The sequence below is a fragment of the Suricata suricatta genome, chromosome 9 (assembly GCF_006229205.1).
Source record: "Suricata suricatta isolate VVHF042 chromosome 9, meerkat_22Aug2017_6uvM2_HiC, whole genome shotgun sequence".
NCBI lineage: Eukaryota > Metazoa > Chordata > Mammalia > Carnivora > Herpestidae > Suricata > Suricata suricatta.
The window spans coordinates 59,209,684-59,237,003 of record NC_043708.1 but is presented as its reverse complement, the minus strand read 5'-3'; the positions used below and the strand labels follow the sequence as shown (position 1 = coordinate 59,237,003).

Sequence of the window (27,320 nt, the reverse complement as noted above, 5' to 3'; positions counted from 1 at the left end):
TTCTAGGGAGAAGTTGGAGACCTGGTTTTCCTGTTGAAGTCAGCCAGAGGGAGAGAATACAGGGGGAATGTTCACTGGTTCTTAAGGTCTTCTAGGATGGCTACAGTCAGCACCTAGATGAAGACTGGTTAGAAGCTGGACCCTCAGGCAGCAGCTGAGAAAGTATGCAGTCAAATCCTTTCTAGGGAGGGGGTGCCTGGGGTAGCTCACTGCTTCGGCTCAGGTCATGATCTCACGGTTCGTGGGTTCGAGCCCTGTTGTCAGGCTCTGTGCTGACAGCCAGGTCAGAGCCTGGAGCCTGCTTGGGATTTTGTGTCTCCCTCTATTTCCGACCCTCCCCTCCTCGCACTGCCTCTCTCTGTCTCTCAAAAAATAAATAAAAAACATTAAAAAAAATTTCTTTTAATCCTTTCTAGGGAAACAAAGGAGCACCCGTTAACAGGAGCATGAGCACCTGCTATGGCTATTCCCCGGGGTTTAGCACAGAGGTAACAGGCAAAAAGGACCCTCCACCATTCTTTCCCTGGAAAGGTTCTGACTGCACACTTTCCCAGTTGCTGCCTGAGGGTCCAGACAGAAACCAGTTGAATGATCATACACATCAGGCAACCATAAGCCCTGCTGATGTTCAGAGGCAGGCGACCTAGGAGCCCATCCATGGGGGGACAGACTTAAAAGATGTGTGGTCTAAACACTCTCCTCAGAGAGAAACTGGGAATTGGGGGTTTTCTCTTGATGGTATGCCAAGGGTGGGGTTTATTGCAAGAATACATTCTCAACATTTCTTACATATTTTGATGTGGGTATTTTTTCAGTTGCCTGATGTGTAGGATCTGTGCAATCCAGAGAGAATTGCTCCATATGTAGCTGTATCTTTGGTGCATCCACAGGAGGAAAAAAATTCAGGTGCCTTCTATGTCTCTATTTTGGTGACCCCCTCTCTGCCTACTCTTTGTTATTCTTTAAGGTGTTCTCCTTCGCCAACTTTTCTTACTCTGGAATTTCTCTTTAAGTGATCTCACACATTCCCATAGTTTAATAATAGTCTTTTGTTGATGATGTCAATAATTTTGTTTTGAGCTTCAAATTTACCACTTGAGGCATACAGAGTTGTTTTGCTGCATTTTACTGGCATTATTCCTTATATGCAATACAATAAAAATGGAAATTCATCTTTCTCCTAAAACTCAGCTCTTTTTTCTTGATTCCTATGGACTTTGGTTGTAGATTCCACTTTGAGAATTTTTACTCTTTATTTTGCTAGCCTTAGTTCAAGACATCAGTTCTTACATTGATGACTATAATAATTACATTATTTCTTTTAAGTCAACATTCACACTTTTAAGTGATCATTCACAAATCTGGTAATTCATTTTGCATTACTGAGCCTTGCAAAAAGTCACTTTAAAAAATTTTTGGGGGGGCTGCCTGGGTGGCTCAGTCAGTTGGCCATCTGACTTCAGATCAGGTCATGATCTTACGATCTGTGAGTTCAAGCCCCACCTTGGGCTCATTACTGACAGCTCAGAGCCTGGAACCTGCTTTGGATTCTGTCTCCCTTTCTGCCCCTCCCACACTCATACTCTCTCTCAGAAATAAACATTAAAATTTTTTTTAAAAACTTTTAAATTTTTATTTATTTTTGAGAAAGAGAGAGAGGGAGGCAAGAGCGTAAGCAGGGGAGGGGCAGAGAGAGAGGGAGACACAGAATCCAAAGCAGGGTCCAGGCTCTGAGCTGTCAGCACAGAGTCCAACATGGGGCTCAAATTCACGAACAGCAAGATCATGACCTGAGCTGAAGTCGGACATTTAACTGACCAAGCCACCCAGATGCCCCCAAAAAAGTCACTTAAGAAAATGTTTATTTATTTGAGAGAGAGGTGGGGAGTGTGAGTGGGGGAGGGGCAGAGAGCCAGGGAGAGAGAGAGAGAATCCCAAGCAGGCTCCATCCTCATCATGGAGCCTGATGTGGGGCTCAATTTCACAACTGTGAGATCGTGACCTGAGCCAAAATCAAGAGTTAGACGCTTAACTGACTGAGCCACCCGACCCCAAAAGGTCATTTTCAAAAGAGGACTTTCACAAAAGTCCAAAGTTCTTACTGTGGCATCCAAGGGCCTTCATATCCTGACCCTTTTCTATCTCTGATGTCTAATTTCCCTTCTCTGAACCATACACTTCAAATCCTATACTATGTAATTGCGGATTGTTCTCCCATAACATATCATACATTATATACCTACATGATTTTACACATGCTATTCCCTCCACCTGGAATAACACTATGACTTCAATCCTTGTCTCCCTTTATGTAGAAAACCCTATCACGTTTAAGGAGTTTTCCCTTAACAAGCCCTTCTGCTCTGGTAGTTAATTTCTTCCTCCTATCCTATCCTGTGTCATACACATTTTTCTACCTTTTATAGTAAGCACTTCTTATACTGGAGTGCCTCACTCTAATCTTTAAAATCCATGAGCACAAAGACTACCTTGTTTATATATCTACTTATTAGTCCCAAGCAGACTGTCACACATATACTTTGTGATAAAAAAAATTTAATAAATTAAGTGGGCAAGAAACAAAAACTAAGTATTGGAGATTTTTTTGTATTAATAGCTAGGCTCTGGAAGACAAAGATGATCTAGAAGGAAATGGCTAATCAGTTATCCAGATATTGTTCACAAACCAGATTTGAAATTTAAACCACAGTCCAAGACACTAAAATGAAGAACTCTTGGGTAAAATGGAGTCTATGTATCTTTTAAAAATGAGTTAGAATGTATTTAGCAGGGGCAAATCTGATCAAATGGATTTAAAACTGAATATGAAGAGGAAAAATAAAAATTTCTGAGGTAAACTCATAAAATTAGAGATATAGAAGACAACAGGAGTTAACATGAAGAAACCAAAAGTAAAAAGTTATACAAGGCATACAAGAAAATAACTGAGAACAGGTTTGAAACATAATTATTCCTTCAGAGTTCTGTAAATTAATGGGCAGAGCCTAAGTAATAAGACATATGTGAAATTTCAACACCATATGACTAAAGGATGGCGACACTGAGATCTGGAGAATAGAACTGCAAGATTGGGATGTGAAGATGGAAAAGAAAAGAATAATTTTCAGAAGAAATAAGTAAATTCTAGTGTGCAATGATGGAAATGGTGTGTATCTGTCTATGTATCTCCTGAGCAATGAAATGTGGCTAGCACAAACAGGGAGTTATTTTTTAATATACACTTTTAAAATTTCATTTATTTTTATTTATTTTATTTATTTATTTTTTTGAGAGAACGGTCACATGCATACGTGTAAGTGTGAATGGGTCAGAGGAAGGAGAGAATCTCAAGCAGGCTCCATGCCCAGTATAGAGCCCTCTGAGGGGTTCAATCTCACAACTGTGACATCATGACCTGAGCTGAAATCAAAAGTCAGATGCTTAACTAACTGAGCCACCCAGCTACCCCTTTAACATAAACTTAATTTAATTTTATTTAAATTTAAAGTCACATGTGGTTAGTAGCTACTATCCTGGGAAGCACAGCTCTAAAGTCTCTATGACATATTATGTACTATGCCTAATATATAATAAAAAACTAACAGACATGAGCAAACAGGAAAATGGAATCCATAGTCAAGGGGAAAATATTTAAATAGAAACAGACTCAGCAATAATCCAGATAATGACTTCAGCAGACAAGGACTTTAAAATAAATAAACATGATCCCAGGGTCATGGGATTGAGCCCCAGGCTGAGAGCTTGCTTAAGATGCTCTCTCTTTCTCCCTCTTCCCTCTTTGCATTACCTCTAAAATTAAAAAAAAATACATAAAATGATAAAAAATGTTAAAAATCTAAAAGAGAAGATAGATATAATTGCTGAAGAAACACAGATCTCAAGAAAGATATGGAAACTATGAAAAGAAGCCAAATAAAAACTTTAGATTGATAGATACAACACCTGAAATAATTATAGTAGTCTCACAATGAATTTACTGAGTAAATTCAATCTTGTAGAACTTTCTGTGGCCAGAGGGTATGTTTCTATGTGTCATATCTCTATTATATGTATTCACCTTAATGGACATTTTGTTTTTTTTCTATCAATAACAGCTATATAAAGATGTATGGCTGCCTTCAGAGTTGAAGAATTCCTCAGAATTACTAATTTCCAGGCATAAACAAGACCATAAGTTGGCAGGATAAAGTGAAATAGTTATGAATGAACAGAATGTCCTCCAACATTCCTCAAAACCCTGAGATTTGAAGACTTTATCAAATAATCATGATTAACTTGAAATTTGAACTAAAATATAATTTATAGTTAAATAAAACAAAAACACATTTCACATTATAGTGATTTTTAAGCAAAGTGAATTAATGTTTACCATGTAAATATGTATATCTTAGCAATTTTAAAATATAAAGATTTTACTAGATAAACACACATTAAATATCAAACAAAATTTAAATTACCCTCTTATCCATTTCATAAGATGAAGCTTCTGTGCTTGGCAAAAGATGGGTAATAGTGGCTATTAGGATCTGTCAGCAGAGAAAAATATAGTTCAAAATATGTTAAATGATGCATCTTAAAACTTAGTGCTAAATAAAGTGACATAAAATCTATTAATAAAAGTTTATCCTAAATATATTTTTTAATTGTAAATACATTAACACTGTTATTTCAAAGTAATTTTTAACAGGTAAGCTTTTCAAGTATACTTAGCTATCAATCATTTAAAATCCTCATGTATAGAGAACAAAAATTATATAAACTCTATCAACTATAAATGGATTTCTTACCAATTCAGTTCATGAATCAATATAAATACACACGTATGTTAAAAAAGAGAGATATAGATAAGCAAAAATACTTATAAAAACCATCTGCAATTCTATCACTCAGGAAATCTATTCTCAACAAATTAGTTATAGAGGTAGCATACTTCAACATAATGCAGACTTTATGCAACAAGTACACAGCTAAAATCATACTCAATGATGAAAAGTTAAAAGCTTTTCCTCTAAGGTCAGTAATAAGACAAGGATGCCCACAACTGTGATTTCTATTTGGCATAATACCAAAGAAATTAAGAAAGATATCCTATTTACAGTAGCATCAAAATCAATAAGACAGTTATGAATAAATATAACCATGGAGATGAAAGATCTATACAGTGAAAACTATAAAACACAGATGAACAAAACTGAAGAAGACACAAATAAATGGAAAGACACCCCATGTTACAGACTGGAAGAACTGGATTAATTGTTCATACTATTTGTAGTCATCTAAAGATTCAGTGTAATCTCTGTCAAAATTCCAATGGCATTTTCTTAGAAAAGGAAAAAACTTTCCTAAATTTTGAATGGAACTACAGAAAACCCCAAAGGACTTAAGTATTTTTGAGGAAAAACAAAATTAGAGGCATCACACTTCCTGATTTTGAGCTATATTATAAAGCTATATAAGAATCAGAATAGTATTGACAATAAGGTACTCACATAAAAACAAGCACATCGATCAACGGACCAGAATAGACAGCCTAGGATATAGGCACTAGCCATGCAATTACAGTCAACTCATCTTTGACAAGTGCACCGAGAGGTGAAAGGACAGTAACCATTTACATCTTCATAAATGGTGTTAAGAAAACTGGATATCCACATACAAAGAATGAAACTGGACCCCTATGTTACACCACTCATAAAAATTAACTTGAAATGGACCAAAGACTTAAATTTAAACTCCTAGAAGAAACCATAAAACCTGGGGAAATATTCACATTGATTTTGGCATTGATTTCTTGGAGAAGAAAAAGCACAGACACAAAAGTAGGACCATATCAAACTAAAGAGCTTCTGCATAGCAAAGGAAACAATTGAAAAGGCAACTAATGAAATTGGGGAAAATATTTGCAAACCATGTTTCTGGATAAGGGGCTAATATATAAAATACATAAAGAGCTCATACAACCCAACAACAAAAAAACAATTCAATTTAAAAATGGGCAAAGGACCTGAATAAACATTTTTCCAAAGAAGACATTCAAATGGTTAATTGGTAAATAAAAAGGTGCTCAATATCACTAACCATGAGGAAAATGCAAATCAAAACCACAATGAAATAACACCTTACATCTGTTAGAATAGCTATTTTCTTTTTCCTTCCTTTTTAAAGTTTTATTTTATTTATTTATTTTTTAATTTTTTGAATGTTTTATTTATTTTTGAGAGAGACAGGGTGCAAGCAGGGCAGGGACAGAGAGGGATGCACAGAATCTGAAGCAGGCTCCAGGCTCTGAGCTATCAGCACAGACTCTGACGTGGGGCTTGAACCCACGAACTGTGAGTTCATGACCTGAGCCAAAGTCGTACACTTAACCGACTGAGCCACCCAGGCGCCCCTAGAATAGCTATTTTCAAAAAGACGCAAGGTAACTGATGTTGGCAAGGATGTAGAGATAAGAAAACCAATATACACTGACGGCAGGAATCTGAGCTGGTACAATCTTTACGGAAAACAGTATGGAAGTTCCTCAGAACATTAAAAATAGAACTACCATATGATCCAGAAATCCTTCTCTTGAGTGTATATTTGAAGAAATGAAATTGGTAACGCAAAGAGATCTCTAAATACCCATGTTCACTGCAGCATTATTCACAAAAGCAAAGATACAGAAACAATCTAAATGTCCTTCAAAGGATAAATGAATACCAAAAAAATCTGTGTATATATACACATAATAGAATATTCATGTTCAGCCATAAAAAAGGAAATCCTGCCATTTGTGACAACTTAGATGAAATTGGAGGGCATTATCATAAGTGACATAAGCCAGAGAAAGACATATACTGTATGGTATTACTTATATGTGGAATCTTTAAAAAACAAAACGAAACAAAACCACCAACCAACTAACCAAACAAAAACAGCCAATTTCATAGTAGAATGGTGGTGGCCAGAGGCTGGGAAGAAAAGAGGGAAATGGGGAAATACAGGTCAAAGGGTATAAGTTTTCAGTTTTACTATAAAAAGAGTAAGTTCTGAGAATCTAACGTACAGCATGGTGACTGCAGTTAATCATACATTGAATATCTTATAACTTGTTGAGAGTAGATTTTAAGCATTCTTACCATAAAAAAAACAAAACAAAAAAGTTAACTATGTGAGGTAATGGATATGTTAATTATCTTAACCTTGGTAATCATTCCACAATTATCAAATCATCACACTGTATACTTTATTTTTTATTTTATTTATTTAATTTTTGATGTTTATTTTTGAGAGAGAGAGAGAGAGAGAGAGAGAGAGAGAGAGAGAGAGAGAGAAAGACAGCACAAACGGGGGAGGGACAGACAGAGAGGGAGACACAGAATCCAAAGCGGGCTCCAGGCTCCAAGCTGCCAGCATAGAGCTCAAGGCAGGGCTTGAACCTACAAACTGTGAGATCATAACCTGGACCAAAGTTGGATGCTTAACCAACTGCATACTTTAAAAATACACAACTGTATTTGTCAACTATTCCTCAATAAAATCAGAGGGAAAAAAAATAAAGAAATCTACTCTAAGGGTGCCTGGCTGGCTCAGTCAGGAGAGCATGTGACCCTAATCTAAGTAATGTTGATTTCAAGTCCCATGTTGGGTATAGAGTTTAATTAAAGAAAAAGAAGTCTACTCTCATCTTTCCAGACATTTCTGTATACCTATGTGTGACCAGGGGAGGGTCAGAAAGAGAGGGAGGTACAAAATCTGAAGCAGGCTCCAGGCTCTGAGCTAGCTGTCAGCACAGAGCCCGATGCGGGGCTCGAACCCACAAACTGAGATCATGACCTGAGCCGAAGTCAGACGTTCAACCGACTGAGCCACCCAGATGCCCCTCATCAAACTTTTTATGTGCATGTTAAAAATGTATAGGGGTAAGTTTATTTTTATTGTATGCTATTATATTTTCATAAGTTATTGCTTCAATGCATCAAATAGAAAAATTCCTCTAAATACACTTTACACAGTAAAAGGCTTTACTCGTTAATAGAATCTAGCATATTAGATACATTTGCTTAAAAATGGTACTGGAACTGGCTAGGCTTCTATTCTTAACTATGCAAATGGGTAAACATTAGTGAAATGCTCTACTATTTTTGGATTTCATTTGTCCATTCAACTAAAAGTGGGATATAATAACTCTTCATGTTTATCTGTAGCTGTTGACCACTATAATGTATAATGAAGCAATCTGAAAAAATTCTGCATACTTAAGAAGTACTTAGGTGAATATTAATAATATATAAACTGATAAGGAAAATAAGGGAAAGGATTTGCAGGCTTTTAAATGAAAAAAAAATCTGCTTAAAGAATGACCTTAATTTTTAAATAGAATAATCAACTTTAAAGGCTAAAATCTTCAAAGGTTTTAATACTAGCATACATTGCACATTCACATTTACATCCAGTTATTGGGTTCTGCCTGATAATTATAATAGCTATAGCCAAAATTTATTAAAAATAATGTCCCATAATTTTATGGCAAAAAGTTCTAAGTTGCTTTACATATGTTTTCTCATTTAGTCTTCACAGCAACTCTGTGAGCTAGATATTTTTATCCCAAATGTAAAAATAAGGAAAACATGAGTTCGGAGGGCCAAGTAACTTGTTCATGGCTGAATCAGGGGTTAGTTAAACCAGGAGTGTCTAACTCTCAAACCTAACTTCCTAACCATATTCAACTCAACAGATATCTACTGAACATATTCTACATGAAAGTCACCCTCGGCATTAAAAATAATAAAGAAGAAAAATGGCCTTGTCTTAGAGGGCATTTTAGAATTTGTACACAAATATATTTAGTGCCGAAATAGAGGCTGGCAATATGGGTGAGCCAGAAAAGCCTGGACTTAAAATCTTACATACTCGGGTTTGAACTATTTCTACCCTGCTAGCTTATGACTTCATATAGTTACTAAATCCTCAGTTCTCGCATCTTAAATAAAGGCGGTGGGGGGCAAATAACAGTCTACTTCAAAAGAGGTAACTTATGAAAAGGTGACTGGTACATAATAGGTGCTTAATAAAATATTAAATATATTTCCTAAAAATTGTATTAGAATATGAAGATAAGAAAGATAAACTCTGGTTGGAGAGAAGAGATAAAGATTCTTATTTTTTGAGGAGATGGCATCAAACCAATCATTGAAAGACGAGGGGAGGGTAAGAGAAGTAGAGCATTTCCGGTAGGAAGAGTCAAGGTATGTTCAAAAGATCTTAAGTTGACTCAGGTACATGGGCAACAGGATACTTCAAAGGACTCCTACATTATTTTAAAAAGATGGGCTGGGTCCTCACCTAGAGGTTTCAAATTCCCAGATAAAGAATGTGGGTCTTATTTTATAGGCAAAGGAAATCCACTCAGAGATATTGCTGAGGTTTTTTTTTTTTCAGGTAGGTGACAGAAGTCAAGCGAATGTGAATGACGATTTGGAGGAGAAGACCTCAGAAGCCAGGAGACTAGTCAGAAGGCTGTAACAACATCTCAAGAAAGAAATAATAAAACAGGCCAGATGTTCTAAGAAGTGTAGGAGGTCAGGTGTTGCAGGAAGCAGAGGAGACACAAAATTAAAATGAAAAAATAATTTTTCAAAAACAAATTTCATCTATTATTAGCTGAGGAGGAAAGGGATGAATCAAAATAATGTCCTGATTTTGGTAACTGGAGGGATGCTATGGTTTCTCACCTAAGACAGAAAATGAAGCAGAATATACATTAATAAAGATGATGGTAATTATCAATTTTCATGTAGTATTTAAAACCAAGAACACAGTCTCCTAACATAAAAGACAAAAGGGCTGTCATGAACTTTGATATCTAACAAAAACAAAGAAATAAAAACCAAAAAACAGCCTGGGTTGCCATTATTTAGCCATGCAAAATTTAAAGAAATTATCAAATAATTTTATATTTCAAGGTATCCAAATCTAAAGGTCTTTTAACAGGGTAATAAATAAATTAGAAATACTTACCTGAATAATTTTCAAGGGAGAGTCTGGTTGGTAAATCTGAAGTCTAGGTACATAATGAACCAGCATGTGAAGCATGTTACAAGCTACATGGGCTACTGTTTTATTAGTAAACTGTAATAACAACAACAACAAATTATTGATTAATGCATTAGTTGCTGAAAAACATTAAATTTCGTATTTTTTTCATTCTAAACTTGTGTATTAAAACACCACTAAGAAGATAAATATACAGCTGCAAAATAAGAATTCACAATGCATTCTGAAAACACAATTAACTTTATTTTTGATGACTCCTCAATGGCACAAAATCAAACTTGTATGCTTAGCTTTTTATGGCCACATCTCTGCCACTCTTCAACCCCTGACCAAATGTGTTCTATTTCCAAAGTCTTCTCTGATACCCAAGTCAAAGTGATCTCTGTTTCCTCTGACCTCAATCAGCATTTTATATACACCACTCATTTGGTTCTCTCGGCTTTTTATTACTCTTATTTTAATCTTTCCAGTCATCATATTATTTTTTTGAACATGGTATTTATAATTTCTTTCATTCTGATATCCCTCACTCTGACCAGCAAAGCACCTCAAACATTGTACATACTCACAAATATTTGTCAAATAAGTAATATTTGTGCTTTTTATGTTTACAATTCTATATAGATGCTATAAGTTTTAAGACAAAAATAGTATCGTGCATAGTTTCATAAGCAAAAAATTTACTCATTCACACTCTAAATAATTAGCCTATTATTTTTAACAAATTTTACTCAGGTTACAAAGAGAGCATTTAACCTGAATAATAAAGCCATATCATGGAACAGCTCAAGAATTCAGGAAGTAATAAGGATTGAAGAGCAGGCTACAAAAAATACTGATTAGGAAAATATAAATGGCCTTACAAATTAAATGACATAAAAAGTTGAGATAAAATAAGTTATCACCACAATATCCTATATTGAAGAACAGGACCACTCAAGGAAAAATTCAGGATCAAGGAAATAATGTACTAAGAAAGAAATAATAATAAAATGTAACATTTAATATGTGTTTTATTCTATAAAGACATAAGATATAATAAATATTTGGAAAAAAGGTCATGCATTCTATACTACATTAATATATTCCAGTAAATAGAGTTGTTGTTTTATTACCTTTAAGGAAACACAAATTACATTCAGAGCTTCCTTAATTTGAGGATGATGAGACTCATGGACTAGTTCTTCACAAATCCAAATACCTAAACTGCACAGTGCTACACATCTGCAAAAAAGGCAACCAACAACGATATAAAAAAAGTGAATGAGGCTTGAATGAAATAAAACCACCACCCCAACCAAAATACCACAACCAACCATCCTAGAATGAATATGCACTATTTAAATGATTGAATCAATTTGTTACTCTGTGTATTAGCTCTTCTTAGCAAGAGAAAGTGGGACGAAAGCACATGGCCCCAAACTCAAAGCCTAACGTTCAATTATAATTTACTAACAACCTCATAGGTGGGGATAACACAAAGGATCTTTGTAACAAAACTGTATTAATAAATTGTATTACCATAAAGCTTCCCCAACAAATACGTAACCTGCTTTCAAAAAAGGTAAGTGTGGCTCTCAGCATGGATCCGCTGCATTGGTAAAGTCTGTGAGCCCGAGGTTAGGCTCTGCCAGCCTAAACCCGTAATAAAACCGCCCTTTGCTTTTGCATGCGTGATTCGGTCTCCCTGGTAGTCTCTGGTTTTGGGGGCCATATTAAAATCTGGGCATAACAGTATGTTCATTGGCTCAATGCCATCATGGCCTCACTGCCTGACATGCCCATCAGCTCTTCCTGGGGCTTCTGCTGATCAAACAGTCTCTGGGTGGTTACAGTTAAGTACCAGCCCCTGTTGGAGCCTGGAACACACCATCAGGTGCCAAGAATATATTCTATTCTTTCTTGGTGGTGATTAGATCTGTCCCCCAGGTGCTGGTCACTTCTCCAGAGAGTCTTGAGTCCATGGGCAAGCAGGTTCTGCAATAATTGATCCCTCTGGGTGCAACAGCACTACCTGTGTCTGCCTATTCCTGATGATATAAGGCTTCTCCAGCCCTGGTTACAGATCTCCAACTGACCCTCCTCTGGGTTACAGGGGTCACTCACTGTACTTTTTCTTTTTAAAACCAACTCTATTTCCTAATAATTGCTGATGATTCTCTAAATATTTTTCCTTAGGACCACGAAGGAAGTTTTCTGAGAGGTACCAAGAATTCCAGAAGCTTTTTTTCTTATTTTTGTAAGCACCTACTATCATTGAATGCTGATTCTATGTATCATGTATGTTTTTAATATGAACAAACTTTTTTGATCATGTTGGATAATTACATTTTATTCTGTGGCTAAGAAAAAAAAAGGAAAGTGTAATTTTCATTGACTGACAGCACAAAATGAACTTCAGCAAAAACATGAAGCTGCTGGGTAAGGCAAATATTATTTTCCTAACTCTTAAATTTAACATAGCTAGCTACAAATTCTTTGAAACAAACTAGCAATACAAATAAAATTCATATGCTTTATAAAGGGATTCCAAAAGAAACAGAATTTGCAGAATTTTTTGTATCCTCTAATGTCTTGTAAAACTTCATTCCCTTACTTCAATTGAGTTTCAGCTTGAAGGGACTTACTAGATGATCAGAATCAGTAAAAACCCATTAGTGTGTTCAAGTATAAGCTTCTGATGAAGCACCTATTGGTTCCCTCAACTCCTAAAAAAGTCAACTCATTCTAGTATTCTGGTATACTTGACATGTCCTGATACTGACATTCTTTTTTCTGTTTTTTAAGTTTATTTATTTTGAGAGAGACAGCAAGCATAGACACACAAGTGGGGTAGGGGCAGAGAGAATCCCAAACAGGCTCCATGCTCTGTGCTGAGCCCGTATATGGGGCTCGATCTCATGACCCTGAGATCATGACCTTAGCTGAAATCAAGAGTCGGATGCATAACGGACCGAGCCACCCAGGTGTCCCCCAGCCCTGATACGTATATTAATTTTTTTTCAGTAGAATGCTAAATTTCAAAACAATTCAATTCAGAAATATTTTTCTTCCTGAACACAGCTGATCAGAAGTTAAGTGTCTTCTTTCAGTTTATCATAGTGTTGATGCTAATAAATTCTTTACTATCAGAAGTACCAAGGGGTGCCTGGGTGGCTCAGTCAGTTGTACGTCAGACCTCAGTTGAGGTCATGATCTTGGGGTTCGTGGGTTCAAGCCTCACATTGGGCTCTCTGCTGTCAGCACAGAGCCTGCTTCGGATCCTATCTCCCTCCCCCTCTCTCTCCCCAACCCACACACCCTCTCTCAAACTCAAAGAATAAACATTAAAAAAAAAAAAAAGCTACCAAAAAGTCTTCTAAGTGAAGTCTACTGCTTTATTTCTTCCCTACTGTTGCCCACCCATAAATATTCTAGATATAAATAACCAAGTTTCAGGTTTAGTAGTGGAAAACACTGTACAGTAATAATAAATTCCATGTATGCAGCTAATTAGCCCACAGACCGGAAGTAAAATGCTTAACAGACATTTTTATAATAGATGAGTGAGATCAATTTGTGTGTGCGTGTGTGTGTATGCTGTGTGTTTCCTACATTCTTCAAGATACTCAAATCATTTAGATTATTTCAGTACGGCTCAACTCTGTGCTCCTGGTCAGATTTGGGGGTCTTCTAAGACCTTACATTCCTGAAAGGAAAACAAGTTTAGAAAATGCTTAATATTCAACTTTTTGGGATTTCCTTACACTCTCAAGACAAGCTTTGTGTTAATGATTCCCAAGTCTAATTCTGGGCAGCTATGTTTTAATCTTCAATGTTCTTTCACTTGAAAGGCAACACAGTTAAAAAAAAAAAAGGCAGAAGATCTAGAATCTGAAGCTCTAGGTTCAAATCTGGTTCTGTCGCTTGTTACTTATATATCTGATAAGGCTCTGAAGACAAAATGCCAGATTGTAATCATGGGCCTGACATTTCTGGATGATAGGGCAGATTATTTAAATTTTCTGGGCTCCCATCTATAAAAAAGGAAGATAACAATTGTATATATGTCCTAGAATTGTCGCAAAGATTAAATGAGGTAATAAGGTATTCAGAACAGTGCCTAGCACATAATAAATGTTAGTTTTCTAAACCATCAGTTTCTTGCAGTAAAGTTGGAAGAATAACAATGATTCCAATAATTTTTTAGAATTGTGATGAGGATTAAATGGAACAATTTGATAGGAAAATTCTTATAAACTTAAAAGGTTATCATTATTAATCATTAGCATAGATTAATAATCAAATTTAGAGTTAAGGCTACCAGAAATGAAAATATGGGAATAATGGAAAAGACCATGTCATTTTCTGGATTAACTGTCCAGTATTAAAATGAAACTAATGTAAAAGAAGAATTTACTCAAAGAGATTTGTTTCTAGTTAAACTTGGCTATTAAGAAAAATATCTAATTGCATTAAAGGCTAGAGCTATGCCTCATTTAAGCAAACTGCTCACTTTACATTAATTATAGGTGTCATTAATAGGTTTAAATTGCAATCAGAATCCAAATGATCAAAGCCATAATCCATATTTTTAAGAATCTTTGGTCAAAAAAATGTGCAGATGTTAGGAAAAGAAGCCTTCCAGACATATAGGTCAAAATAGTAGTAAACACAGACTACTACTGAGGCTAATGACATACTATGAGATTTAGCTTCAAGAAATAGAAAATATAAATTAATGATATTTTTGAGAAAAGAAGGAACATAGTATGTTATTGGTATCCTGCTGATTTAAATCTCCATCTTTTCAGAAAGGTCTAGTAAAACAGAGAAAATGATAATTTTCACTTCTTAATAACATATTGAGATGGGAAAACATGCTAAAATCTTTTATATTCTATTTTTTTAATATCATAATAAAATATCTATAAATTCTCTTACATGTATTTTTTTCTGCAATAAAAATATTTCCTTTTAATTTAACAAATATTCATTGGGTAATTACTAGTACATTACAAGATGTTGCATAAGAGATAGTGACTAAATCTGAAGAGAAAGCAAAATATACTTAAATAAAATTAAATCATTTTATTTTTTTAATGTTTTTTTTTTTTTTAATTTATTTTTGAGAGACAGAAAGAGATAGTACGAGCAGGGTAGGGTCAGAGAGAGAGGGAGACACAGAATCCGAAGCCGGCTCCAGGCTCTGAGCTGTCAGCACAGAGCCTGACACAGGGCTTGGACCCACAAACTGTGAGATCATGACCTGAGCCAAAGCCAGAGGCCCAACCGACTGAGCCACCCAGGCGCCCCTTAAATCATTTTAGATACAAAAGGTAAAGACACTGAAAAAGGTGACTAGGATTTTATTTTTTAATTATTATTATTTTATTTTTAAAGATTTTTAAAATGTTTATTTTTGAGAGAGAGAGAGAAAGAGAGAGAAGGAGAAAGGGAGGAGCAGCGAGAAGGAGACACAGAATCTGAAGTCTGCTTCAGATTCTGAGCTGTCAACACAGAGTCCGATGTGCAGCTCAAACTCACAAACCGCGAGATCATGACCTGAGCCAAAGTCAGACACTTAACTGACTGAGTAACCCGGGTGTACCTAGGATTTTTATTTTTTTAATGAAGGAAGCTTTGTATTAAAATCATGAAAACAGTAAGTATTTAATAATCTAAATAATTTAGATTTATAATTCAGAACAGCTTTTGTGTATCTGAAACTATCTGGAATGCTAAATAATTCAATCAACTTCTACAATAAGATTCCAAAATCAGAATAGTTATGTCAAGTCTTAAGAGTATCTGACCTACCGTGCAGGGCCAGAGGGTTCATCTCTTGCTGAGCTTAATACAGTTTTGATCGTAATTTCCTAGAATAAAGGGGAAAATAATGGTAATGACTAAAATTTCATTCATTCATCCATTCAAAAGTTACTTATTAAATGGCCACTACGGGTCCAGGCACAGTGCTTGGTGCTAGGGATACAGCAGTGAAATCAAACAGTCTTTGTTTTCACCCATATACTTTTAATAGAATCCAATATTATTCATAAAATTAGCTAAATAAATAAAATGATATGGTCTGAATGTTTCTGTGCTCCCAAATTCTTATGTTAAAATCCTAGCCCTGAAACATAATGGTATTAGGAGGTACTTATTAGGGCATGAGGATGGAGACATTATGAATGGAATTAATGCTCGTATAAATGAGACCACCACAGAACTCTCTAGCTCCCCCTATTCTGTGAAGACACAGTGAGAAGGTGCCTGCTATGAACCAGCGAGAGGGCCCTCACAGAATACAACTCTGCTGGAGCCTTAATCTTGAACATCTCAGCCTCCAGAACTGTGAGGAATGACTTTATGTCATTTATAAGCTACCCTGTTGGTATTTTTTTTGATAGTATCTCGTTAGAGCAGCAAAAATTAAAACAAATTATTTCTGAAATTTATAACCAAATACATATGTTCAAAAAAAGAATCCTTTTTTCCTGATTAGAGGAGTAATAAAAAGCTCACTATAATTAAAACAGATTTAATTGCTTTAAAGTGTGACCACCTTTTCAAAACTTTGAGAAATATTCATTTAAAAGCAAGCCTCTTCTTGGTAATTTGTAAAACATGATAATATGTGAGTTTTGGGATAAGTGCCAATAGTTAAAATTATGTAAATGAATAAACATTCATTCAAAAGGGTGAAGAGAAAGTAATTATCAAAAGAGGATCTTGTAATAAATCTATGTTTAGCAAGCAGAGAAAGAAAACTAGTCTATTAAGAAGTCACAGAATATTTAGAGAAGAATAAAATCAAGACAGATCTGTGCAACAGAAGTCAAAATTGAAGAGATTAAGGAAGGTCAGGACCATCAACACAGGTCAAATACTACAGTGGCTAAGGAGGAAAACAAGAATGCCACTAGAGGTTTGATGATTAAGAATCTATTTGTTCCTTTTTATTTTTTTATTCATTCATTCATATATTCAAAAAACACTTATCAGCTATATAGATTGTAACTCCTTAAGAGGAGTACTTAACTTTGTAAACTTAGCATCTAGCCCAGTGTCTGACAATTAATAGATACCTATTTAAGCCCAAGAGCTTTCTATGTCTTAGATCCTGTCTTAAATGCTGGAAAGAAATAGATGGTTAAGACAACAGTATCTTAACTTTTAACTTCAGAGAGTCACAGAAGACTTCACAAAGGGGTCTTGGGTAAATAGGATTTTGACAAATGATCAAGGTCAAATATTATGTTTGAGTGTTTAAGAGACAAGAAGGGGAAAACAGGTCTACATAATGATGTTTTTTAGGCAGAAAGAAATGGGTTTTCAAAAGCACAGAATCGAAATATAGCATGGTATGTTCATGGCTATATGGCTGCAGTTTAGAGTACGTGGGGAGTGGTTTTCAGTGAAAATGAAAATAAAATATGACCACGATGGCATTTAACTTTCCCTTAAATCTTTACTTTTCTGACTGAGAATAGTTGTTTTCTTAGACATTTTGCTTTCTTCATCATTCTCTGAATCAGCTTTTAGTTTGGAAATACCCCTTCCCTAGTTTGTTTTGATTTTTTTAAATCATTTCAGTCATTTCTACCTATACAATGGCCAGAAGTGAACAAGTTCACTCTGAAATGCAGATCCTATCTAGTAAGCTAGGCTAATCCCTAACAAACTTAAAACTGCCCACGCAAATTAAAATGACTATCTATCCCTGACCTAGAGGATCTTCTGAAAATAGAAGAAACCAAAGGTACTTCACCTCTGAAGACCAAAGGTATAGTTTTCATTGTCACTGTAAATTTGCAATTTACCTATGCAATTCCCTGGGTAAGTGAAAGTCATTTGTTTAACAAACGTTTTAGGAATACAAGAGGTCAAGCAGCCAGTTAAAACTCTAAAGATCTAGTAGTAAATAAGACCTTGCGGTGTTTGTCTGAAGTATAAACCAGACATTAAACAAGTAATTATAAGTATGTTATAAGTATTGTAAAGACAAATATGGGTGGCATGAAAAATATATGCAGAACTCCTGACAAAAATGGGATTGAAAAAACTTCTTTTAGAGAAAAGCAAAGTTAAAAAAAAAAATTATCAGCACGACCTCTGAGGAGCTATGAGGCCTCAGATACATAGGACCCCCACCCCAATTCCATGCTTTCCTACAGCAAAACAGAATATTTTCATTATATTATTTGATACATCACATTGGGAAATATGAGAGAGAGAGAGAGAGAGAGAGAGAGAGAGAGAGAGAGAAAGTCAGTCAAACTTGCAGGTTTAGTACCATCTCAGAAGCCTCAGAAGTAGCACAGTATCTGTTCTGTTCATAGGATGTTTCAATAAATTTTCAGTGAGTAAATGAAAGAATCCTATGATATTGATATATATATATATGAATGTATTCAATAATGAGAAAACATTTCCAAAGAAGTAATCAACACAAAAAAGACTATACTCCTAAACAGCCTTGTGTCTGATGGGTATGGTTGGCAAACATTCTTTAATGATTACGTGGATTTCTAAAAGAAAAGAATACAAATTTTATCGAACATATATTATATTTATAAAATCATTTTAGATACTAAAAATTAGCAACTGATTTCTTACCTTAACATCTGAAAAGTGAGACATGACAATATCAGGAATGTTGGGATGGAGACCAGGCAGTTCACAATATAAGTTGGGAAAACAAACCAAAGATCCCAGAAGAACTTGTGCTTCCACTCTTGGTGCCTATGTGTCAGATTTTTTAAAACTTTAAAATGTATTTGATTATGTCATTAAGTCACCAGAAAATTACTTCATGACCTAACCATATTACAAAGAGAAGTGAGAGCATAAGACAAAATTAAAAAGGAAAGGGGCAACACAAAGTGACGACTGAGGTTTTCACCTATACTTTGCACATAAACTACTACTATTCTCAATAAATGTGAACAGCAGAGCTCTCCTTATGAGTAGCAAATTAAGCAGAAATCAGCCACACTTAATGGGACTGCACACAGGAATACAGCTTAGGTGACAGCATAAAACGACCCTAATGTTAAGAAAAATATACATACTTTCATTTTAAAGGCAACTCACACACCACAACATAGTGTACTAATGACCAGATGACTCAATGTCACCAGATTATATTTGTTACTAAGGATAAAAGTAACTAAGGATAAAAAGATTAATGGTATCTTCAAGAAACAGGCACTAGTCCAGACAGTTTTTATAATATTATGCCAAGTGAGAAAAGCACTGTCTACAGTACTTAACTAAAAACAAAGTCAGAATTTATGCTTGGCCTGCAGATGAAGGTAATTTTTCCTTTTTCTTAGCTATATATATATTAAGCATTTCTGAAGTATCAGCACTGAACATTTCTTTCTTTCTTTTTTAAAGTTTATTTACTTATTTTGAGAGACAGAGCCAGTGGGAGTCCGGGAGAGGCAGAAAGAGTAGGAGACAGAGAATCCCAAGCAGTCCCTGCGCTGTCAGCATGGAGCCCGACGTGGGGCGTGAACTCATGAAACCATGAGATTAGGATGTGAGCCAAAACCAAGAGTCAGACATTTAACCAACTGAGCCACTTAGGTGCCCCAGCACTGAACATTTCTTCTTCTTCTTCTATCTTCTTGCATGCCCACTAACACCCACTTAATATGTTTCTTTGTTTACTAAAATACCTACAGATTGATTTATATGTTTAATACCAAAAACAATGCTAATACAATCTGCCAGAAACATAATACTTCTATTCACTTAAAACAAGTATCTCCAACAGTATCTCCTTATGTTTCTAACTTATAATATAGGAAGTGGAGTGGGACTTTATTATGATTATCAACAAAATAACTTATTTCCACATTTTAAAAAAATCCTTATCTGCAGATAAAAGACAATAGCATAAAGGGATAGGGCAAGCTTGTAGCCACCATCCCATTTTAAAATAAACTGCAGGTACACCTAGCTGTCTCAGTCAGAACCTGTGACTCTTGATTTTGGGGTTATAAATTCAAGCCCCATGTTGGGTTTACAGATTACTTAAAAAATTAAAGTCTTTAAATAAAAAATTAGCATAAAAATGAAACATAAAAAGCAAAATATTTAATCAAAAAAAGAGATTAGCTGAGAGTTTTTCTTAAAAGTTAAATACAGTAACTGAGAACGTTCAAGCATGTGTATATAATGGGAATACACTTACAATGTGATTAGAATTGCTAACGGTAAAACCTAAACAGTTATTTATAATCTACCTGGCAGAGGGAGAAAAGGGGCTGCCCATTAAGGGAAGGAAGATGGTGTGTATGGGTTCTAAAATGGAATCCAAAGAGGAAGAGTTAGCCTGTGTATCTTCAACATCATCCAGAGGAAAACACTGACCTTAACCTTACAGTAGAGAGACGAGGTGTCAGGTTTGATTCCTGTAGTGATTTATTTTCCTATGCAGTTTTTCTCAACAAGTATTCCTCATATGAACCACACAAACAGAAAAAGACTATTTTTTGAAATTTCCCAAGGATGTTACAGAATTAGTATCCTTCTAGATAGACAGGAGGTAAATTTAGTCACATAAAGTGGATCCCTAAGGACATATGGGTTTAATTCTCCTGCAGAATCTGTTTTTAAAATTTTTTTTAAATGTTTACTTATTTTTGAGGGGGAAGGGCAGAGAGAGAGAGAAACAGAGAATGTGAAGCAGGCTCCATGCTATCAATGCAAAGCCTAATGTGGGGCTCAAAATCCCAAATTGTGAGGTCATGACTTGAGCTGAAGTTGGGATGCTCAACCAACTGAGCCACCCAGGTGCCCCTCTCCAGCACAATCTTCAAAAAGTGCAGGAGACGTGGTGACCAGTCATCTAGAATAATTGGCCTACTGAACAGTAATTGTTTTCACTGTAAATTTGATCATGTCTCTCCTTGTGTAAAATCCTTCAATGTCTGCTCATTCTTTCCTGAGGATGAAATCTAGCCTCCTCAGCACTATAAGTGAGCTACTGTCTTTGTCTTCAGTTAACCTCTGCTACTTAAATATGAGCATATTCCAACTACACTAGTTACTTGGCATTGTCTCCATAGTTGTATAACTGTTATGAAAAATTCTCACATACTTTTCAGAGTTTAGAATTTATGCCTAGAGCATATTTCTGGATTATCTCGTATGTTTCTTCTCTTTTTGCTATGGCCCAATGCATTCTTTTTAGTTTCTTCCCTCCACTTGTTTCCATAGATTTCTTAAATTTTAAATTTTGTTTTGCTTACCATTTTTATAGTTCTTGTATCAATTCATCGACTAATTTTAGTACTTTCTTGTACTTCAAAATTTATTTAGAAAAATAAAAGGAATTTCAATTAAACTGTAAATTTTCCTGAGCATCACCTTGTTAAACTTACTAACAAGGGCTCCTCCTCTGTTGCTTTGTTAGTTGAGTCCTGTGAGCCATTGTTAACCACACTCTGTTACATTTTACAGAACAGGAAATAAAAACTTACATTGAGAAAAGCTGAAGAAGCCACTCTACCAGCTGCTAGGATAAAATCCATAATAAGCATTGTGGCACCAGGCAAACCAAGTGAAAAAAACTGAGGTGAGCAGTGCTTGATGATTGTATTGACAATATCCTTAGGAGTAAGAAAAGAATATCATAAATTAATCTTGGGTATCAGCTAATCAATATCCTTAAAAATAGATAATATATGAAATAGTAAAACAGGCAATTACTACACACTAACTGGAAATACTAATTTTAATTCTTCTAAATAATCCATGCTTCATATTATATTGTCAAGCAAAATAAACTTAAAACACATTTAACTGACATCAATACAGCATTTTTCCCCCACACTACAGAGCAAGTTGGAAGGCTTTTTGCTTGAAAATACAAGGCCCAAGTGCTATAAAACTGAACTGTAGAGTAGTTCCTCCTCTCATATATTTCCTTCCATATGGTATCTCTGATCTTTAAAGCTGCATAACCTATTACGTGGCAACTAGAGAGAGTCTCTTTATAAGATCAACTGAAGTCCTTGGATGACAAATATCCAGCCTCAGAAATAGAGACCTAGGGAGTATTCTTAACTTGGTTATTCACTTACTTTGTCTTTGGAATTTACCATGAGGATGCTGTGTTTTATACTGGATTACTCAATATGATTTACCTTAAACAAAATGTCTCTCTGCCCAGTAACTAAGAGTGTCATTTTGTTTATGACATGTTTATAAGGTAGAACACTGTACAGTAATTATTCCAAAGTAACAGAAGTCGTATTTTCAGTTTTCAGGAGAAAAGATATTACTACCTCTTTCAATATTAATTTAATGTTCTTTAAATCAACTGCAAGTGAAATTTAACCACATTATGATAAAAATGTTTCATTACTATGACTTACAATTTACCACAGTTTTTTCCCCCCTGTTTTACGGCCAGAATCAAGACCCCTGAAATAATGTTCTAGAGTCATATTTATGACTTCCTCATGTAAGGATTATATTGATACAAATGTCAACTCAATAATAACTGTCACTGTGCTAATACAATCTATGGAAATAAGAAAATGTGATGTGCTAACTCTTAGAGAAATAAAAAACCTCTATTTCATGACTAGATGATTATATCCATATGCCTTTAGTGCCAATTGTTAAGTAACAATTACAAAACACCCAAGAGTAAGTACATTAGGACATTAAAAGAAGATGTAATCGGCCTAAGCGAAGATGGTTTAGGATCTTCAAGAAGCAAACTAGTTGTTACGATATTAGAGGAAAGATACATTTAATAATCAAATCAATCCCCTAACATAATATCTTTCAACTACATCTCAGGAAGAAATGAGGTAACAAAATGAAAAAAACTTATAAATAAATGACTACAAAGAGAGTATTTTTTAATTCTAGACCTTAAAAGTTAAGAGTTAAATAATCAAGAATCAAAGATAAACTTATAAAGCAATTGGTTATAAAACATATAGTTACCTGATCATTATGAAGTAACCCACAATGCATTATATTGTAGAAATGTGTTAGAAAATCTCTATTTGGAGAAACATCTTGTCTTCTTTTCATTGTATTACAAATAAGTTTGTAAGCATGTAATTTACCTTGTTTATATTTATCAGTCAACATGGTTGCCTACAATTTAAAGGGGTTGGTTTTAATACTCAAATACTGTTAAATTGACATAGCAAGCAAAATATCTGTTTCCATTTATTATTATGTTGGCCCAATTTCTTAATGAATTAAATATCAGGATTACTGAAACTATTATCATTAAAATGATACAAGATAGGTTATGAATAACTGCACACTGTTTCATTTAGAAAAACACACCAGACATATCAAATGGTACTTAAAAGAATTAAATCTTTAAAACAAATTTATGGTTTTTTTTTTTAAATTTATTTTTGAGAGACAAAGAGAGACAGCATGAGCAGGGCAGGGTCAGAGATAGAGAGAGGGAGACACGGAATCCGAAGCAGGCTCCAGGCTCTAAGCTAGCTGTCAGTACACAGCTCGACGCAGGGCTTGAACCCACGAACCGTGAGATCATGACCTGAGCCGAAGCCAGACACTCAACCAACTGAGCCACCCATGTGCCCCAAGAATTAAATCTTTAAAAGTAGCAGATGAAGGGGAAGGGGGAGGGGGGGAAAAGAGGTGGTGGTGATGGTGGAGGGCACTTATGGGGAAGAGCACTGGGTGTTGTATGGAAAACAATTTGACAATAAAATATTAAAAAAATAAAAAAAGTAGCAGTGCCTGGATGGCTCAGCTGGTTAAACATCTTAACTCTTGGTTTTGGCTCAGGGCATGATCTCACGGTTTGTGAGATCGAATGCCTCATCAGGCTCCACACTGACAGCATGGAGCCTACGTGGGATTCTCTCCCTTTATCTCTCTCTCCCTGTGTCTCTGCCCCTCCCCTGCTCATGTTGTCTCTCTCAAAATAAACTTAAAAAATAAAAAAATGAAAGTACACAGCATATCCTTGGATATAAATTTGAGATTTGTACTTCACTTAAATACAATTAAAAACATAATTTTCTGTATTCACTTTTAAGAAAAAAAATGATGCACCAGTCTAATAATTTTGCTATGCCCATTCTCCTCTCTATATAATCCCCAATGAGAAGCCACAAACTTAGCGTCCTAGGAGACTATACAAAAGCTAAAGAATTAACTGTTTAAAACTGGTTACAAATGTATTTATATTAAATGAAACATTTTAATTATGTATTTTTTATATATTAAGCTTACCTTGAAAAGCCAAGGTGTAAGAATTCTCAGTGGAGGAATCAAAACTGGTGGTGAAGGGGAAGTCAAGTTATCAGTTGAAATGCCGAGGTTATCTCTAATCTGTAATTTTCAAATAAGATGCAACAAATCTATGAAAATTGTTCCTCTAGTTTGTTTTACTTTAAATATCAGTACAAGTCCAATTTCTATCACTGACTATATATTTAAACATGGTTCATTGACTTTACCTTGCCAAGCACATGGGGGAGGGGGAGGGCAATGCAACCTAAGACTTCTGTGAATTCTTAACACTTTTCTTTTTTTCTTTCCTTTCCCTTTTTTTTTTTTTTTTTTTTACCTTAGCTAGATTTTGCCAAAGCTCACAGAGGTAATCAAAAACTTGGGCATGTATTTCAGGATCCATAATAGCGTTGACATCTCCCAAAATGCCTAGCATTCTCCGCCACATCACAGTAGCAACATCGGCATGCCATCCTGTGAGCGTACCCCCTGCCATCACACTACAGCATTCAGATGGAAAGTCACTGATTTCTATAAAATAAAATAATACATTGACGTCAGTAATTTTTCTAAAGAATTAATCACAAAAACAAAAAAGTCAAATAAAAAACCTTAAATATCTATAAAAGCGAATTTTTAAAATGTCAATAGGCACTGGTGTTTTTTCCTGATACGATCAAAACCTCACCAGTTCATATATCCATATTACGACAGTAACTATTTTTTCAACTTATCTAAGGTGGAAATGATACTGATATCAGATAAATATATGGTTGACATAAAGATCATATTTATAAGTATATACTCTCTTTTATCAAATGACTACTTCAGGTTGTATAATGAAGTTAATAGAAAATCTCAGGCTGAAAGCAGATCCTGTAGGAAGTCTTCATAAGCCTACTTGTACTTAAAACTTTGTACTTATAACTTCCAAAGAAATATATTTCTGTATTTCACAACGAAATCAAACCTAGCATTAAAAGGGATATCACAAGGGTATGGGGAAATTAACATATTTATTAAAACTCTAAAATAATCTAAAATTTTCATAATTATTTTTATTAATATTGGCAAGATCATATGTAAGAAATATAGGTAACCTTGGATCCCAGTCTCATTTCTGTTATTAATTATGTGATGTCATATAAATTATTTAATAACATTCCTAAGGCTATAATTCTCACTATAAAATAGATGGTTTAGCTAAATGTCATTATAGGTCTCCTCCAGCTTAAAAAACATCCATTATTCTATTCAGTATATATAACATAAAAAGTGAGATCATTACTAAGTAAAGATTATTCCTAATAATATCTCAGTGTGCTAATAATTTACAAGTTCATTCTTAATTTACACACATCTTTTATGCCTAATGTTTAACTTTTTTCTCTTTCCACATAAAGTCTATAATAACTGATTTTATTATAAAAGTTACTAGTCTTTCATAATAATAAAAAATAACCATCTGGTGTTAAGACCACTGAAATAAAACAAACAAAAAAAAAAACACTGCCGTTTTAACCATCACTGTTAACATCTCCCTACTCTACAGAACCTTCATAATACAGTGAAAAATCAACTGATTTGTCTCTAACTTATCCCTCTCAAAAACAAAGTTTTAAGTAATTGTAAAGCAAGAAACCACGTGTGATCCTACTTTGGATTGGGCTGGTAGTGGTGTGGGGTAGCTATAAAGAATATTCCTACTGGAATAACTGAGAAAATTTGACTATGGATTAAAAATTGCAATGATGGGGGCGCCTGTGTGGCTCAATCAGTTAAGCATCTGACTTTGGCTCAGGTCATGATCTTGCTGTTCCTGAGTTTGAGCCCCACGTCGGGCTCTGTGCTGACAGCTCAGAGCCTGAAGCCTATTTCAGATTCTGTGTCTCCCTCTCTCTCTACCCCTCCCCCATTCATGTTCTCTTGCTCTCTCTCAAAAATAAACCAAAAAAAATTGCAGTGATGTATCAATGTCAAATATGCTGAGTGTGGCCATTACAATGTGGTTATGCAGGAAATACTAATGTGTTTAGGTATAAACGGTCTACAATTTGCAATCCACTAAATGGCTTAAGAAAGACAGACAGAAAGAGAAAGATAGACAGAAGGAAGGAAAAAAAAGAAAAGGAAAGAAAAAAGAAAAGAAAAAGAAAAGTAGGGTGCCTGGGTGGCTGAGACAGCTTAACTTTCAACTTTTGATTTTGGCTCAGGTAATGATATCACAGTCGTGGTATCAACCAAGCCATGCATCTGGTTCTGCGCTGGGCATGGAGCCTGCTTGGGATTCTCTTTCCCTCTCCCTCTGATCCTTCCCAACTCCTGCGGAAAAAAAAAAGGGGGAAGGAGAATGGCAGGGTTGTTTTTGTGTTATGTGTACATGCAGATACAGAGATAAAGTGGTAAAATATTAACAACTGGTGAATTTATATAAAGGTTTTAATGTGTATTCATTTTATTAGTCTTGCAACTTTTCTGTAAGTTAGAAGTTCTTTCTAAATGTTGGGTAAAGAAACTAAAAACAAAGATGAACTAAAAGCTGCCAGCCAAAAGGAGGAAAGAAAAGGCCAACATAATCCAGAAATCAAACTATTAGGGTTATGTAATTATAAGATAAATGTACATTATGAGAGTACCTTAAAACAATAAGGCCAGAGGTTACAGACAGTAAATGTACTGCAGCCTTTTATACTATTCATTGTTTTGGGCATAATTACAAAATGACTTTTTATCCTGATCCTTTGTTACATTATATAAGAGTCAGCAGAAATAATTTTTTTTTAAATTTTTTTTGCAGTTTCTAAGGCTTCCTAGTCATTTTTTAACATTTACTTAAAAATACTTCCTGCCTTAGGAAATGGCATCATCTCAATAAATGATAATGTAACACATAAAAATAATGCAATCACTAATACCAGGACTGTAGTCAACTATAATAAAATAACAAATATTAAACTATAAATATTTTTCTTTAGGAGCAAGAAAAAAACGTTAATAAATTTTCAAAAGACTCACAAAAGTCC

The 27,320-nt window shown here is 34.9% G+C and overlaps 1 protein-coding gene across 4 annotated transcripts in view; it reads right to left on the bottom strand.

Moving 5' to 3' along the window:
* The window catches only part of RALGAPA1 (Ral GTPase activating protein catalytic alpha subunit 1), a 262,207-nt gene that overhangs the window by 105,656 nt on the left and 129,231 nt on the right, over positions 1-27,320 (bottom strand). For all 4 annotated transcript variants that reach the window (XM_029952940.1, XM_029952941.1, XM_029952942.1 and 1 more), the window contains 9 exons: positions 24,635-24,828; positions 24,298-24,396; positions 23,017-23,172; positions 21,537-21,665; positions 18,661-18,786; positions 15,859-15,917; positions 11,175-11,283; positions 10,024-10,134; positions 4,479-4,547 (listed from right to left, as the gene is read on the bottom strand). In XM_029952940.1, coding sequence (XP_029808800.1) covers positions 4,479-4,547; positions 10,024-10,134; positions 11,175-11,283; positions 15,859-15,917; positions 18,661-18,786; positions 21,537-21,665; positions 23,017-23,172; positions 24,298-24,396; positions 24,635-24,828 — 1,052 coding nt within the window. The remainder of the gene's footprint in view (positions 1-4,478; positions 4,548-10,023; positions 10,135-11,174; positions 11,284-15,858; positions 15,918-18,660; positions 18,787-21,536; positions 21,666-23,016; positions 23,173-24,297; positions 24,397-24,634; positions 24,829-27,320) is intronic.